This window comes from Myxine glutinosa, chromosome 5 (assembly GCF_964187855.1).
Source record: "Myxine glutinosa chromosome 5, kmMyxGlut1.1, whole genome shotgun sequence".
Lineage (NCBI taxonomy): Eukaryota > Metazoa > Chordata > Myxini > Myxiniformes > Myxinidae > Myxine > Myxine glutinosa.
This window is the reverse complement of record NC_136265.1, coordinates 176,196,557-176,215,043: the sequence shown is the minus strand read 5'-3', so window position 1 is coordinate 176,215,043 and position 18,487 is coordinate 176,196,557. Positions and strand designations below refer to the sequence as shown.

The 18,487-nt window shown below is 46.9% G+C and overlaps 1 protein-coding gene across 1 annotated transcript; it reads left to right on the top strand.

Moving 5' to 3' along the window:
- The first annotated feature begins 387 nt into the window (after nucleotides 1–387).
- Nucleotides 388–11,621, top strand: MAP10 (microtubule associated protein 10). Its single transcript, XM_068100134.2, has 2 exons — nucleotides 388–2,891; nucleotides 9,888–11,621. The coding sequence occupies exons 1-2, from the start codon at nucleotides 402–404 to the stop codon at nucleotides 10,059–10,061; spliced, it is 2,664 nt and encodes an 887-aa protein (XP_067956235.2). The 5' UTR covers nucleotides 388–401; the 3' UTR covers nucleotides 10,062–11,621.
- Nucleotides 11,622–18,487: the final 6,866 nt, after the last annotated feature.

Here is an 18,487-nt window from a genome sequence, read left to right as displayed (position 1 = left end):
TCGCCGATGACCAACTCATCCGCCTCGTTTTCGCGTCACGCTTCCACAACCCTTTGATATATCCTACTCACAGACAAACAGACACATCGCATTGCTGTTAGAAATATCTATTAACTCATTTGGAGTCAATTTTAGAATCACTTTCAAAATTTATTAATAATTGGTGTCGATTATTCAGCTTTCAAATATCGTGGTGTATTGAAATGTTTTAGGTAGCTCGGCTGTGGTTTACCACAATTGCCCCAGTTTTTGTTTTTTATTGCCTTTTTTTCTTAGCGATTCGTGAAAGTGCACGTATAACAGCAACGTTTAAGGTGTTTAGACATGAAGGCAAAGTTTTCCGAGTGTGGAGATTGCGCTGCGCTGACGGGAAGGCATTTCGGTGCCGTGCGGCCGTTGACATGGCGACCGCGCAGCTGTTCTCGCTGGAGCTTTTGGTGGACTCAGTGCGGCTAAACCAGGTAACTGAGACGTGTCGGAGTCCTGCCCTCGTCTTACGCTTTATGGATTTCCCCGCGATGATCTTGCATCCGGGGAAAAGAAAGGGCGACGTGCAAATGAGCGAGGAGAAGAGAAGGGAAGACGATGATGTGGCGAAAGGGATTCCGCACAACAGCGGGGATCGTTTATGTGATGAGCAGGTGGGTATAAAACGGGGTGGTGAGGAAAAACAAGATGGAAAGAGAGAAAGGAGAATAAAAACGAACGATAACAGTGAAGTACGGTGGAGAATGAACAGGGGACGTCAGAAGAAGGAGGGTGATGACATTTGCTGTGAAAGTGACATTGCTTCATCTGGACGTGTTCCTCAGGATCTCACGAGGGAGGTTCGTGCTTCCTTGGTCTTCAACAGTGGGAAATCTTGCCTGTTCAGTTTCGATGCTGCTGCTCTGGGTGCCCGCCTGGTCACTTCGCCCATTCGTGTGATGCTCATCGATTGTTACCCAGGACCAGAGGCTTCCAGAATGCTGGGAAGCACCTCTGTGACATTGACTGGAGCTCTGGCCATGTTGCAGACGGACGTCGACCAGGAGAGCTCGGCCGAACCGTGGGGGCACGGAGAGAGAGGAACGTACGGTTTACGTAATCCGATGGGTGAGACGATCGGCACGTTGACCATAGGCTACCGGCTCTTCGGTCTTGGTGGTTGGTCTACGACCCGATCATCGTCGGCGCCAAGCGTCGAGAAAATTCTGACGTCAAATTCTGGTTTAGTAGGAAACGGCAAACGTATAGAACAGGAGACGCCTGACAAAGCGGAGAGCGAGACTTCAAAACGAGATCTTCCATTGGTGGATGATCGCAGAGCAATGGTGGCCACGTGTGCGCATGCCATTTCTGCAGGCACTAAAACAATCGCAAACCATGATACTGAAGGTCTGTGTTCTGTCCAACAATTGGCGCACGACTGTAGGGTTGAACAGGAACGTGGTTTTGATGCCGCTCAGGATTATGACGTTGGACACGTCATCTACCCTCCACCATTATATTATAACAGCAATGCCGAGGAACAACTGAGTGACGTAGAATTGCACGTGGAGCATGAACACGCCACCACTGATTTGAAATATCGCCTTGATCCGAGGCACAGAGAACCTTGTGCGGAAAAGCACTCGCTGGAAAACTCTCAGCCAAACGAGTTACGGCAACAACATTCAGTCGACGAGCAGCGGAATTGCACCAACGGGTCGAGCAGACGCCTGCGGTCCTCTGCGCCATCAGAAGAGCATTTGGGGCAACGGCAGTTGGTGAGGAGAAAGAAATTAAAGCAAAACTTCACTGGAAGTCATCCCAGGAGAAACCGCTTTGCGAGGAGAAAAGAGCCGTTGAATTACGGACTAACGCACACCTTCAGACTGAGGTTGCAGCACACCACGAATGCTTTGGCTCAGTGTACGCAGAGCATGGGACCCTGCAATGTGGAGGGAAAGTGCTCGAAAAGAACACGGCAAACGAATAGTCTTGAAGGCAAAGAAATGATCCAAAAGTCGATGAGTGATAAAATATTATTTTCTGACAAGGGTGTGCAAGTCGTGATGAAAGATATGTGTGAAGAAAGACTTGGTGGGGAATTGCATGCTGGTACACATTTGCCCGGTGGTTTAACGTGCCTGGCTGGTATTGACAAATCTGTGCAAACCATCCCCGGACCATGGTTGGAGATTATTTCCAGTAATTTCCAAGAGACTGAATTGAAGGACCGATCGAGTGTTCCGGAGAGGTCTGCGCCTTTGATTCGGAGGCTGTCAGAACTCTCAGTGAAAGATGAGAGCGTCCATTCCAAGTATAGTCCGAGTGCTGCTCAATCCGAGTCAAATATTCCTTCATTGAAACATATAAAAATGGCTGGAAAATGTACCTTAGATGACGCAAGTAGTGAGGAAGAAGAGGACGAATACAGTGATGACTTCAGCGGCTCTTTTGAGTCGCTCTCTGTGAGAGTTCCTCGTACCTCTTGCGCATTAGAAAACGGCAACAAAACCGTGTTAAGTGCTTCACCGTCGGATCAGCAATTTTCAGAGATACATGAAAATGGTTCTGACTTCATTTTTCATACTGATCCTGAAACAATAGAAACCGGGTCAGAATCCGGCTCTTCCGAGAGGACATCCACGAGTTCTGGAGGGAACGGGAAGTTGGTATCACAAGAACCAGAAGGGAATCCGCGGACACCTTCAGACGTCTCTTTACCAATTGTCAGCTTGTTACGACTGAATGAAATTGGTTTTGATGGAACTTCTGCAGCAAAAAGCCACAGCTTGGATGGTTCCTGGTACGGACCCGTACAACAAACGGCTTTGCACAGGTTCCAGCCGAGAGCCAGGCTTCTCGACACGTCTGCGATGCACAAAGCCACTGTGACTCACCTTCAAAAAACTGTGTGCAAAAAGGTAATTTTTTTTTTTTTTTTTTTTTTTTTTTTTTTTTTTGTATACAAGATCGAGGCTCGTGAAAGAGCGAACATTAATCACACAGAAAGACAAACCGACACATAAAACATAACATAGGGAGCGGTAGACAAGATGGGGAGAGAGGGGGAAGGACACAAACACAACATTTGAGAGCAGGGACCGAGAGACATGGAGACATCGAGAGATCTGAGAGAGGGTGAGGGCTTTGGGGGGGGGGGGGCGTGGGAAGGGGGCAGTGGGAGAGGTATAAAACATATGGACACTGCCAGGACTTCCAGGAAAGAAGTTGGAATTTCAAACAAGGTGGATCTGGGGTGAATTAGCGGGGGTAGAAAAGATCAAGGTTTTGGATGGGGGAAGATAAGAGATGGTGGTGAACAGCTGTTTTAAAGACCTGGAGGGAGGAGTGGGATTGAAGGGAGTGAGGGAGTTTGTTCCAGAGGCGGGAGAAAAGAGGAATGAAAGAGTGAAGGTGAGCGGAGAGCCGAGATTTCGGCAGTTTAACCATCAGAGGGTTGCTGGCAGATCTTGTGCGACCTGTAGGAATATTTGGGGGACAGAGCACAGAGAGAGCTGGGGGTGCAAGGCCGGAGAGGAGTCGGTAGAAGACAGAAAGACCACCTACCTGCCTGCGGTGAGTGAGTGAAAGGCCTTCAGAGATAGCTTCATCGCGGGAGATTCCAATAATTCTGAAAGCTTTGGTTTCAACAGCGTGAAGCCGAGCTAGGTGTGAGGCAGGAGCACTGGCCCATAGGGGAGAACAGTATTCCATTGAGCTGCGGATGAAAGCCTTGTATGTGGTGAGGAGCTCAGGTGTGCCGAGGAAGGACTTCGCACGACGGAGGATGCCCAGTCGGCGACTGGCTTTGGAGGCCAGCTTGGAAATGTGGTTTTCCCAAGAAAGATCATGGCAGATAGTGAGACCCAAAATCTTGAGCGACAGAACTTCTTGGAGAGGATTGTTGAGAAAGTAGATGGGAGGGTTGTCCAGTCGATCTTTTCGGAGAGACATAGTAAGAGTGTGAGATTTGTCAGGATTGAAAGACATGTTCCACTTGTTTGACCAGTCTGTGATTTTGTCCAGGTCTTCAGAGAGCGAGGAGGCAGCAGACTGCCGATCTGAGGGAAGAGGAATGGAGCGGCAGAGAGTGGAGTCATCAGCAAAGAGATAGAGAGGATTTTCGAGAGAGTCAGAGAGATCATTGATGAAGACCAGAAAAAGCACGGGGCCCAGAACACTGCCTTGGGGAACTCCAGCCTGAACAGGAAGAGGAGATGAGAGAAACCCATTCAGGGCCACACGTTGACGACGACTAGAGAGGAAGTCCGCCAGCCATGCGTGGAGATTTCCATGGATACCAAAGGAGGAGAGTTTGGTGAGCAGAGCGGGGTGCCAGACCGTGTCGAAGGCACGTGATATGTCGAGGGAGACAGCTCTAATTTCCTGTTTGGCATTGAGGACCTCCATCCATTGTTGAGACAGCAGAAGCAGCATGTCCAGAGTAGAGTGACCTGGTCTGAAACCAAATTGATGATCAGAGATCAAGCCATTGGAGAAGAGGAAAGATTTCATATCAGAAGCAATGATGGATTCCATGACTTTGCTGATAATTGGGAGAAGGCTGATTGGTCTGTAGTTGCTAGGATCTGTTTTTGCACCTTTTTTGTGCAAAGCGGTGATGTTGGCTGATTTCCAAGCAGATGGCAGTTGACCTTGAGCAAAAGAGAGGGTGAAGAGAACAGAGAGAGGGTGAGATAGAGCAGCAGAGCAGGATTTTAGGACCCGTGGGCTGATGCCGTCGGGTCCAGTTGCAGAATCAGAGTCGAGGGTTGACAGAAACTTTTCCACCTTGTCAGGAGGAAAGGACACGGAGTCCAGAAGCAGCAGGGTACGACTGGGTATGGTGGGTACAGAGAGGGATGGGTTTGGGACACAAGATTTAGAGGCAAACACAGAGTTGAGGCATTCAGCTTTTTCACGTGCGGAGTCAGCTGTGTAGCCGTTTGAGGTAAGGGAGGGGATGGAGGGGGAACAAACACCAGAAACGGATTTGACCAGACGCCACCAGGATTTGGAAGAGGGAGACAGATAAGAGAGTTCGGTCTTGAGAACGGAGAGATATTGTTTCCTGGCTCTCCTGAGGGTGGACACACACTTGTTTCGGGCTTTGTGAAAGGAAATGAGATTTCCTTCCGTTGGATTTGCTTTCCAGGAGACGAAGGCAAGTTGTTTCTGGGCAACAGCCTCACCACAAGATTCCGTGTACCATGGACGGGAGGAAGGGTATGACAACTGAAGACGAGATGGGATAAATCTGTGCATGAGAGAGAGCAATTTACTTTGGAAGAATTCCCAGGATGAGTTGATGTCAGAGGTGGTAGAGATGGGAGACCAGTCCAGATGATTGATGGCTGCTTGAAGACCGTGCCAGTTGGCCTGAGTGAAATGCCAGACTCGTCGACGCTGAGCAGGCTCCCTGAGGATGGTCAGAGAGATGTCCACTTTAACAAGGACATGATCAGATGATCCGATCGGAGCAGAAGAAGAGCAGCAGACATTTTCAGGGAAGTTAGTCATAACCAAGTCCAGAAGAGAAGATGTTCCGTTGACTGAGATCCGGGTCGGGAAATTGACAGATTGTGTCAGTCCCAGTGAGTCGCAGAAGTCCTTTGCTGAGGAGCCATGGCTGGTGAGAGAGGTACCCACACCCAGCCAACTGGCATGATGACAGTTGAAATCACCACATATGAGGAAGAGAGAGTTGGGATGAGTAGATAGAAGTTGGTCCATATCATCAGACAGCGAGATGTAGATGGAGTCATCGCTGTTTGGTGGACGGTACAACACACATATGAACAAGAGGTGGGAGCGAAGGGGAAGCCGTAGCCAGAGGTATTCCTGGGGGTGAGGTGGAGAGAGTGCAGTGCAGGGCGAGTGAGGAAGAGAGTTTTTGATAAAGATAGCAACCCCGCCTCCAGGACGAGGCTCAGGTCTATCAAACCGGAGGAGGGAGTAGCCCGGGAGAGATACTATGGAATCAGAGACATCATAAAGGAGGAAAGTTTCTGTTAAGCAGATCACGTCTGGTTTGACAGAAGCAACCTGTATGGAGAGATCAGTTAAGTTTGAACGAAGGCCCCGGATGTTTGAGGTCCATACCGTTAATGAAGAGGAAGGGGGAGCATCAGATACAGAACAGGGGGGAGGAGGGGTAGGGTAAGATGTGGAAGAGGTGGAAGAGGTAGGGAGAGCTGTTGAAGGTGTGTCAGAGATTTCAGAATAGCTCGGAGAAAGGGAAGGATGGGGCGGACAAAAGGTTTGATGGTGATTGGGTGAGCCACAATGAGGTGTTATTTGAGGAGGGGGAAGAGCGAGGCAGAAGGTTGGGGGAGATGGAGGTGAGAGTTTGAAGGGGGAAGAAGCGGGGAGGACGCTTTGAGGAGGGGGAGTGAGAGGGGGGAAATTGAGAAGCAATGAGGGTGGGGAGATTTGAAGGGGAGGGGTGAGGGGGGAGTTTGGGAGGGAAGGGACAAGGGGAGGGATTTGAAAGGGATGGGATATGGGGGAGATTTGGAGGGGAGGGGTGAGGCAGGAGTCTAGGAGGGGAGGGGCGAGGGGGCGTCTTGGCGGGGAGGGGTGAGGGGGTAGTTTAGGAGGGAGGGGGCAAGGGGGGAGATTTGAAAGGGATGGGTGATGGGGAAGATTTGGAGGGGAGGGGTGATGGGGAAGATTTGGAGGGGAGGGGTTATGGGGAAGATTTGGAGGGGAGGGGTGAGATTGGATTTTTGAAAGTGTACGATTTATGGGAAACGAACATTTATTGCAAAATGAGTTTCTTGTGACCTTCGAGTTAAAAATACGTTTAAGGACGCTGGATGGAGGATGGAGTGCAGGAGAGTTTAGGGAATGTAGAAAAAAGGCACTATAGGAGATGGATATTTTTTTGGGGATGAATTGATTTGGTGAGCAAGTCGAAAGCAGCCTTTTAAAGAAGAAGAAGAAAAAGGTGTTATAAAATATGACGGAATACATAACTTCAGGGGAAAGTGTAAACATTGAAGGTTAATGAGTGAAAACTATCTGGGGAAATGGGGGAGAAACACGTGGTCGAAGAACGAACGAACGAATAAGAATGAATAAACGAATGAGAACAGAGAAGGAAATTTTTTTTTTTTTTTTTTTTTTGAGTTGAGATTTACACAAGGAAGTAGGCTATGGGTGAAAAGTCTGGGAATACAGAGAACGAAAGTTATTGGATCACAAACGACGGACCACTGAGAGAAAAACAAAGCCTCAAGGTTGTACAGTGCACACTGTACAAGGCCTTGCTCGCGACACGGCAAACAGACGATCAATTTATGAAAGATAAACACCGAGAAACAACCAAAGTTGCACACAATAACTTCACACACCGAAAGATAAATACAGTTTCGACAAAATACAATTGTGAACAGACTTAACTTCGAAAAACGTGGAGACCGTGTGGAGCTTCGAAAATCCCTGCCGCCGTCTCCAAGATCTCGCGAGATGTCACCAACGCTGGCACTTATTGATCTTTTTCGATACTTGTGAATGAATGAATGAATGAATGATCGTTTTAAGGCCATTTTCCCCGCTGGAGCGGGGGTTAGCCTTGCGGGCCCCATGACAATCATGGTTCCCTGTTTGAGGCAATGTTTTTATGGCCGGATGCCCTTCCTGACGCCAACCCTTGGTCGCCTCTTCAATGCGCAGGAATACGGTGTACCTATTCTAAACCGGGGTACACACCGGGATCATTCATCCCAGCAAGCTGGTACTCAATTTGCCGACCTCGGAAGGATGACAGGCTGAGTCAACCCCCCTGGTGTTAATTCAGCGATCGACCGGGATTCGAACCCAGGATCCTAGGATCCCAAGCCGGCACCCTAACCTCGAAGCCAACACCAGGCATTTTTCGATACTTGTGAGAATACCCAAAATTGTCTTATTTCGCAAAAGCCAATAGTAGAAAGTGAACCTGCCTCCAGCTTATTGGCTTGAATGCAACCCTAAAGATAAGCACAGTTTTGTTGGTGTTTTGTTGGAGGGCCGCTGTGGTGAGCGGGAGTCGGATTGTCAGTCGATATTTTGATTGTGGAAGTTAAGGATCCTACAGGATGTTTGTAAACATGATTATATAATGATGATGTGTTTAGTACATGGATGTAAATTGGCAGATGGAGTGTAAATGGACATACAGAAATACAGACTTGGCATTTAATATGGAATATTTTTTTTGTGGGGGTGAACTTACTTTTCAAGATGACTTAGAACCAAAAGTTCATTGGAATTATGTTGAAATTATTCTAGATTTTGTTAATGTGACCTTTAAAAGAAACAAAAACCACATTTGACATTTCGAAGCAAATAAATTGATCCTTGAAAGTGATGTAAACTGATATCGAACTCAATTCACGGACAGTACTGTGTTAAACTTCTGTGCGTTTTCCAGAAGTATCTCTATTTTGCACATTAGCCAAAATTTTTTTTTAACAAAAACAAAAGTTAAATTACGACTGGGATTACGGACAGTAAAATTACAGTTCAGTACTTCGTGTATCCCCCACGAGCATTCAGGAGAGCACGTACACGTTGAGGCATGCTGTTCACGAGATTTGCCAAGGTTTGGACAGGAATCGCTTGCCATGCAGTTCCAATAGCCTGCTGCAATTCACGCACAGAGGCAGGCTGCTGGTCCAAGTTGTCGATTTGACACGTTAATTCTGCCCACAAGTTCTCTATCGGATTCATATCTGGGGACATGGCAGGCCACTCCATATGCTCTACACCACGGTCAGCAAGAAAGTGTTGGATCATGCGAGCACGATGAGGCCGTGCATTGTCATCTTGGAAGACAAAGTTTCCTCGAAAGGCTGCACGAACAAATGGAAGCAATGTTTCTTCCAGAATGGCCCTGTGCTTGAACTGGTTCAGGTTTCCATTCAGAAAAACCAGGTCACTTTTGCCCCCTGCATGAAAAGCAGCCCAAACCGTCACCCCACCACCTCCAGCTTGGACTCTTGGCACTATACAATCTTCGTTGTAGGCTTCATGCACTTATCTGCGCACTCGGACGCGGCCATATTGACGATAGACCAGAAATCTAGTCTTGTCACCGAAGATCACGTGATTCCAGGGTCCTGGCTGCCATTGACGGTGCTCTCTGGCCCACTGCAATCGGCGCTGGTGGTGTTGTCTGGTCAGACGTGGCTTTCTCAGGGGACGCCTGGCACGATAGCTTGCTTGAACCAGTCGTTGGTTGACTAGCCTTCTGGATACAGGCACATTTGTCAGTTGCTGCCACTCAGCCCTAAGCCGATTAGCTGACTTGGTACGGCCATTGCGGACTAACCGGTGCAGCTGTCGATCATCCCTCCTTGTGGTTCTGCGGGGACGTCCTGACCTCAGTATTGGAGTAGGGACACCCCTCTGAGCATTTCGTTTCAGGATCTTTGACACCTGACCTTGAGTGATGCCATACTGCCGAGCAATAGCACGCTGTTTCATGCCAGAATTTCGTAAAGTCACCACTAAATGACAAACAGCATTGTCCAGTTGACGGACCATCTCCAAAGGAAGCGGCAATAAATTTTGTAGATGTGCAGCAGTTGATTTCCACTAATACAGAACGCAACAACCCTTATATACCCGATTGTGAAGCCAATCGTCAAATGTCCCTGTCCGTACATTTTGTCACGCCACCTGTGATATAATCCTGTTATTGACTTCTTGCTGCGACAGACAATCAGTGACATGGTTCTTTTAACAAAGAAATCACCGAAGCGTAAAAGAAACTCACCAGATTGATATACTGAGTTAAGAAAGTAAACCCAAGTCAAGAAAAAAAAAATTCCATATTAATTGCCAAGTCTGTAATAGCCCGAATGGCCAACTTGCGTCTCCGTTCCTTTACATCCGGAGTTTGCTCATGATGTATCCGTTTCCTTGTGCAGGACAGCAGCACGCCATCACCTCCCTTTCAACGAGAATCCTCCTTTAACATGCCTTTGGAGGGAACCATCGACATCCTGGACTCTCTTTTAAACTTTAATAGCACAGACAAGATTAGGGAAAGCCTTTCAGATGAATTAAACCATCTCAGGTGGACAACCAAGCTTCCTGACTGACACCACATCACTTCTTGACTGTACCATCTGACTTCCTGACTGACACCAGGTCTGACTTCACAACTGACACCATCTGAATTCCCACCTATACCATGGGACTGTACCATCTGATTTCTTAACTGACACCAAGTTTGACTTCATGACTACATGCCACTTGACTAACTGACTAAACACCACCTGGCTTACTGACTATACGCGACCTGACATCTTCACTATATGCCACCTAACCTCCTTACTATATGCCACCTGAACTCCTTACTATATGCCACCTGAACTCCTTACTATATACCACCTGACCTTACTATATGCCACCTGACTGAACACCACCTGACTTCGTCACGATATGCCACCTGACTTCCTCACTATATGCGACCTGACTTCCTCACTATATGCGACCTGACTTCCTCACTATATGCGACCTGACTTCCTCACTATACGCGACCTGACTTCCTCACTCTACGCCACCTGACTTCGTCACTATACAGTATGCCACCTGACTTCCTCACTATACACCACCTGACCTCATTACTATACGCCACCTGACTTCCTCACTATATGCGACGTGACTTCCTCACTATAGGCCACCTGACTTCGTCACTATATGCCACCTGACTTCCTCACTATGCCCCACATGACCTCCTTACTATACGCCACCTGACCTCCTCACTATACACGACCTGACTTCCTCAATATACGCCACCTGACTTCGTCACTATACGCGACCTGACGTCCTCACTATACGCGACCTGACTTCGTCACTGTATGCCACCTGACTTCCTTACTATACACCACCTGACCTCCTTACTATACGCCACCTGACTTCCTCATTATACGCGACCTGACCGTCACTATATGCCACCTGACTTCCTCACTATACACCACCTGACCTCCTTACTATACGTCACCTGATCTCCTTACTCTACGCCACCTGACCACCTGACTATACACCACCTGACCGCCTTACTATACGTCACCTGATCTCCTTACTATACGCCACCTGACCTCCTTACTATACGTCACCTGATCTCCTTACTATATGCCACCTGACCACCTGACTATACACCACCTGACTATACACCACCTGAGTATACACCACCTGACTTCCTGATTATATGGCACCTGAGAACCTGACTATGTTCCACCTGAGTATACGTATCAGTAATTGTTTGCCTTTTAATTATCCCAAGGCTGTGGAACATACAGTATTTGTGGTTTGAGCAATAATTCCACGTCACACAATCCAGGCTCAATTCCCATGGACTACATTGGTTTCCTTTTACAGTACTTCATGTATTCTGTGTGTTTCTCCATGAAACTTAAAATTAAAAACAAACTTTTATTTGATTTTGGTAAATGACAAAGTTTCATGAAATACCACCATAGTTGTAGTAAGGAGACTATAGTTTCCTGCCATTTATATTCTAGCTCATGTTGTGTTTTTCATGAACCTGGATGTGAATATGAAGGAGTGTGTAACTCGGTTGCTGAAAATATTACTTCCTCTCAACAGTATTATGATGTACAATCGTTGGACATAGTTCAATAAACCATGTAAATATACTACAACAACAACAACATGCATTTTAAGGCCATTTTCCCTGCTAGAGCGGGGGTTAGCCTTGCGGTCCCCATGACAATCTTCTCCATTTTGCCCTATTTTCTGCATCTCTCCTTGTTAACCCCCTTGCCCGCATTTCTTCTTCCACCATCTTTAGCCAAGTCTTTCTCGGTCTTCCCCGTCCTCTACTTCCTTCTACATTAATTTCCATCACTCTTCTCAACCAGTCACTTTCATCCTTCCTCAACACATGACCAAACCATCTCAACCTATTCCTCTTCACAGCATCAATCACAGGCAATATTCCCATCATCTTTCACAATTCATCATTTGTCTTCCTCTCTCTCAACGATACTCCGCACATCCATCGAACCATTCGCATTTCCACCCTTTCCAGCCTTCGTTGCTGCTCTACGTTCATTACCCATGTCTCGCTCCCATAAATCATAACACTTCTCACACATGCAGCATACACCTTTCCCTTCAGCTTCAACGACACTCCCCTCCTCATCAGCACGCCACTCAATTCCCGAAACTTCTTCCATGCACATCTCACTCAAGCAACCGTTGCCGAGTCTGATCCACCTTCTCCATTCAGCATGTCTCCGAGGTAGCAAAATGTTTTCACACCTTCCAGCTTCACGCCGTCTCCAAGATCCAACTCAACATTTCCTCCATCTGCAGCTCCCTCTGTGCACACCTTGCATTTGAATGTAGCTGCCACACTGGTAAATGACCCTCTCAGACCACTACATTTTTGATGAACCCACTCAGCGCACATTGTACATTGAATGGAGTTCACTCCGACACCCTTCCTGCACACAGCACACGGCCACTTCCCAGTTCTTTCCACCTCACCACATGCTTTACCACTTGCCATCACCTTCGTCTTTCCGATATTCACCTTCAGACCTTTTGTCTCCATACATTCCTTCCACTTGTTCATCTTTTCCTTCAGTCCATCCATACTTTCCGCAATCAACACCAGATCATCTGCATACAACAACTCCCACGGTAAACCCTCCTTTACGTTCTGAGCCAGCACCTCCATCACAGCTACAAATAGTAGTGGACTTAGTAGCGACCCCTGATGCACTCCCACCTTCACCTCAAACTCACCACTGTTCCCGTCCTTCGTCCTTACAGCTGTGCGCGCTCTTTTGTACATTGCCATCACTACTCTGATCAACCATTCCTCCACTCCTAACTTCCTCAATGCCCATGTCAATACTTTGCGTGGAACCCTATCGAATGCTTTCTCCAGATCAACAAACCCAAAAAACAACTTCTTCCTCTTCTCCATGTACTTCTCCTGCAACTGCCTCACAATGAAAAGCACATCTGTCGTTCCTCTTCCTGGCATAAATCCAAACTGCATTTCGTCGATCTTCACTTTCTTCCTTATCCTCCTCTCCAACACCCTTTCCAATACCTTCATTCCATGCTCCAATAACTTTATCGCTCGGTACGAGCCACACTCCAGGGGGTCACCTTTCCCCTTGTATAGAGGGACGAGGTTACTCAGTTCCCAGGCCACTGGAATGCGGCCTTCTTTCACCACCAGATTACAGATCTCTGTCATTCTCTTCACACCCCAACTTCCTGCTACCTTCAACATATCTCCCACAACTCCCGTCGGCCCTCCCGCTTTTCCACTCTTCATTGCTTTTATCGCTTCCTCAACTTCCTTCTCAGTTATCTTCTCTGCCGGTCCTAAAACTGGGTTACTCTCTATGTTGCCATCCCATTCATTCTCTGTATTCAACAGCATTTCCATATATCTTTTCCATCTTCCTTTAATTCCATCTGGGTCGACAACGATTTGTCCCACTTCATCCTTCAAGCAACTCACCCCCATCACATCACACCTCTCTTTCGCTATGTGCTTTGCAATCCTGAATACTGCTTTCTGACCCTCTTCCGAATCCAAGCGTTCTCCGAACATTTTCCTACATGCCTCCTGCGCCTTTGCTACCCCTTTCTTTGCAGCCTTCCTGGCTGCCTTATAACTTTCCTGCTCTGCTGTTTCTGCTCCCGTACCCTTCGCCTTCTGCCACTCCTTGAACTTCTTCCTCTTCTCGTCAATCCTCTTTCCAACTTCATCATCCCACCACCATGTTTCCGAGTGCCTCGGTGGTCCTTTTGTCCATCCACATACCTCACCAACGGCTCCCAACAGACTAGCTTTCATTGACATCCAACCACTTTCAAGCTCAACCACATCATCGTCTACCTTACTCAGCCTCTATTTTAATGCCTCCCTTACTGTCACCTCTTTCAACCTCCACACCTTCATTCTTGGTTGGTACTTCACCCGCCGAGCTCTCCTCGCACCTTTCACCCTTATGTCGCAGACAACTAAGTGGTGCTGTGAAACAGCCTCCTCCCCCGGGATCACCTTTGTGTCCCGGAGGTGCCCCCTATCTCGCCTACGCACCATCAGGTAATCAACGGTTGTCGTCGACCCACCTGACGTGTATGTAACAAGCTTATTATCCTCTTTCTGGAACTGAGTATTACAAATTAACAAATCAGCTCCATCAGCAAAGTCCAAAATCCTTTCACCTTCTCCATTTCTCACTCCATATCCGTAACCCCCATGAACTACCTCAAAACCATCCATACTCCTTCCCACATGTCCATTCAGGTCTCCTCCCACCACAACAACTTCCTCATCTTTCACGTTTTCCATCAGCTTCTCTATCGCACACCAGAACTTGTCCTTCTCTTCATCGCTTCGACCAACCTGCGGAGCATATCCCGAGATGACGTTCACCAAGAGCTTTCCAATCATCATTTTCACCATCATCAACCTATCACTCACTCTAGTCACACTCACCACACTGTCTACAAACTCCTCAGAAAACAGGACACCAACACCATTCACGCCCTCCGGGCACCCTAGCCACACAAACTTGTATTTCTGTCCCTGCCTACCCTTCACCATTCTCACACCACTTCCCTTCCATCTCGTCTCTTGCACACAACATATGTCCACTCTTCTTCTGACCAATACTTCCACCACTTCTCCTGATCTCCCTGTCATTGTCCCTACATTCCATGTCCCAACCCTCAGAAACCGATCTCCACTTCGGGCTGCACCCTGCCCATATGTAGTTGTAATTGTCATGGTTCTCTTTTTGAGGCAATGTTTTTATGGCCGGATGCCCTTCCTGACGCCAACCCTCTTAGTCGTCTTTTACGACACACAGGGATACGGTGTACCTATTCTGACCATGGTACACACTGGGAAACGTTTAAAACATGGAAATTCGTGGGGGGGGGGGGGGGGGGGGGTGGCGTCAGCACCACGGCTGCGGTTTAAACATATTCCAACAATATCCAAACAGAACCATGAAAACCATGAAAAACAATCTGGGAAAAGTCTCCAAGCGAGAACGTGGATTTGAGAAAGGAGCAGAGGCGGAAGAAAAACGAGATACAGGGGGCGGGGCACAAGCCGAGACGAGGAGGAGAGCGAACAAGCACGTGTCCGGGAGGAGAGAAAGAATTAATATAGAATTCTTTGTCTCGGGGGGTGAGGTGAGGGGGAGAAAACAAAATAAAAGAAACAAGCAATACAGCGAAGGAAAGAACCCAAATCGACAAAACACCGACGGGGGGAGGGAAGCCCCAAGTTACCAGGCCGCGCACGAGGTACGACTCAGAAAACGATTAACTACACACAAGTTTGCACGAACCACAAACCAACACCAACCAGAAACACACAATAACACGTACACAGCAAAATAACCAGTGGAAATTTGACAAAGACAAGAATGGGAAAACACTCACACTTCGATGCCGTGGAGAGCTCGAAGCACGCCTCACTCGCCCGAGGAACCGCCTCGAGGTAAATATTATGATTATAATCAACATTTTCTGCTTCATGACGATTATTTTCTTACAAATTGTGTTCACCGTTTGTGCTTCATTGTGGACCATATTTTAGGAAATGAAGTCTGTTGTGATTTAGGATTTACTGCTGTAACTCATCTATATTATAATAGCCGTAGATGATTCTGTCTGTCTGTCTGTCTATCTGTTGGGTGTCTGTCCGGGGTGTGGCTTACTCGGTTTGCAGAGTAGCTCCACCCATAGCTCCACCCATTCTGGGAGTGGCTATAAACAAATATCCACCATTTTATTAACTCGCATAGCTTTGAGTCCTGTTTTGTAGGCCCGTGGTGTCTTGCTCTCCCCCAGTTTTATTTCAAATCAAATTCGATAAATCGTTTCATTTTTCACAGTCGCTAACATAGTTTTAGACTCGGTTGAAAAAAAACGGGAAGAAAATCCGATGAAAGTTGCCGTTTATAGAACGAAATGAATTCTCAAAGGCCTGTAACTTCAAGGCCATTGAGTCTCTCTCACGCCTTTATCTCCAATCTAACTCACCATATGATTTCATTTTTATCGATGGTTTTACTTTTAGACTCGGTGTCAGCAATAATTGAGAACAATCCACACACGCGGGAAAATGCAGAGATATATTTTTTAAAATCGCGTCATGGTGTATCATACACCGCCCAACATGACACCGCCGGCAATGTGTCGATATATATTAAAAATTCGCTTTTGCTTTTCCGTTATGATATATTACTATTTCGTTTGATGATAGTCGTCACAAAAACGTCAACAATGATGCCGACATATATTTCTTCGTTTTTATTTCATTCAACATATTAGCCGGAAGTAAAATATGTTTCAGGAAATTACCGAGAGATATTTCTTCGTTTTTTTTATTAGTTATGTGCGCATACACTTTAAATAGGTTTATTTGAAATCTTTAATTTTCCACAAACATTCCACACACGCGGGAAAATGCAGAGATATATTTTTTAAAATCGCGTCATGGTGTATCATACACCGCCCAACATGACACCGACGGCAATGTGTCGATATCTATTTTAAATTCGATATATCATTTCATTTTTCACAGTCGCTAACATAGTTTTAGACTCGGTTGAAAAAAAACGAGAAGAAAATCCGATGAAAGTTGCCGTTTATAGAACGAAATGAATTCTCAAATGCCTGTAACTTCAAGGCCATTGAGTCTCTCTCACGCCTTTATCTCCAATCTAACTCACCATATGATTTCATTTTTATCGATGGTTTTGGACTCGGTGTCAGCAATAATTGAGAACATTCCACACACGCGGGAAAATGCAGAGATATATTTTTAAAAATCGCGTCATGGTGTATCATACACCGCCCAACATGACACCGACGGCAACGTGTCGATATATATTAAAAATTCGCTTTTGCTTTTCCGTTAAGATATATTACTTTTTCGTTTGATGACAGTCGTCACAAAAACGTCAACAATGATGCCGACATATATTTCTTCGTTTTTATTTAATTCAACATTATTAGCCGGAAGTAAAATATGTTTCAGGAAATTACCGAGAGATATTTCTTCGTTTTTTAAAATTAGTTATGTGCGAATACACTTTAAATAGGTTTATTTGAAATCTTTAATTTTCCACAATATAATTTACTTGCCATTTATCAATTGATGATTACGAGACAAATTCCTCTTGAGGATCGTGACAATTCATGCGCTGCGTGGAAACTTCTATTTCCAAAATGAATGAGACGATCGATGAAGAACGCAGACTTGAACAGGATGCAGCAAGAAAACGAATGAGACGGGCGAACGAGTCCATCGACGAACGTCAATGCAAACTTGCGGGGTCACCCGTGGGAATCCCACGGGCATGGATGTGTGTGACATTTCGACATATTGAGTTAGATGCTGCACATTCATTTTTACAAAATGGTTACTGGCAAGTCATCAGATCCAGAAATGGTGTAAAAACCACCGTTTAGAGGCCATTTTTCCCCGCAAAGCGGGGGTTGGCCTTTTCGGGGACCGTGGTAGTTGTTGTTTTTTTGTCCCCTTTTTGAAGCAATGTTTTACGGCCGGATGCCCTTCCTGACGCCAACCCTTTTTGCCGCCTTCAACGACAAACAGGGAATTACCAGTGAACTGGTACTCAATTAGCCGACCTCGGAAGGATGACAGGCTGAGTCAACCCCCCTGGCATTAATTCGGCGATCGACCGAGATTCGAACCCAGGATCCTAAGCCGGCACCCAAGCCGCTAGCCCAACACCAGAAATGGTGTCATGAACACAATTTATTTACGCACAAGCACAAAAGCAAGACGGGCCGATTTCCGATTCCGACGGGCGAGACGGGCCGATTTCCGATTCCGACGGGCCGATTTGGAGCAAGAAAAAGAACGAGACGGGAGAAAAAGGAGAGAAACGAGACGGGGAAAGCCGATTGGAGAGGCGAGTGAGGCGCGATTGGAGAGGAGTGTGAGGCGCGATTGGAGAGGAGTGTGAGGCACGATTGGAGAGGAGTGTGAGGCGTGATTGGAGAGGAGTGTGAGGCACGATTGGAGAGGAGTGATTGGAGGGGAGTGTGAGGCACGATTGGAGAGGAGTGTGAGGCACGATTGGAGAGGAGTGTGAGGCGCGATTGGAGAGGAGTGTGAGGCGCGATTGGAGAGGAGTGTGAGGCGCGATTGGAGAGGCGTGTGAAGGATTGGAGAGGAGAGGAGTGTGAGGGATTGGAGAGGTGAGGGATTGGAAAGGAGAGGGATGTGAGGGTTTGGAGAGGAGAGGAGTGCTAGGTGGAGAGAGGAGAGTGTCAGGTGGAGACAGGAGAGTGTCAGGTGGAGACAGGAGAGTGTCAGGTGGAGAGGAGTGAGGGGTCACATATTATGTGAAATAACTAAATTCACACCATTTCTGGATCTGATGACTTGCCAGTAACCATTTTGTAAAAATGAATGTGCAGCATATAACTCAATATGTCGAAATGTCACACACATCCATGCCCGTGGGATTCCCACGGG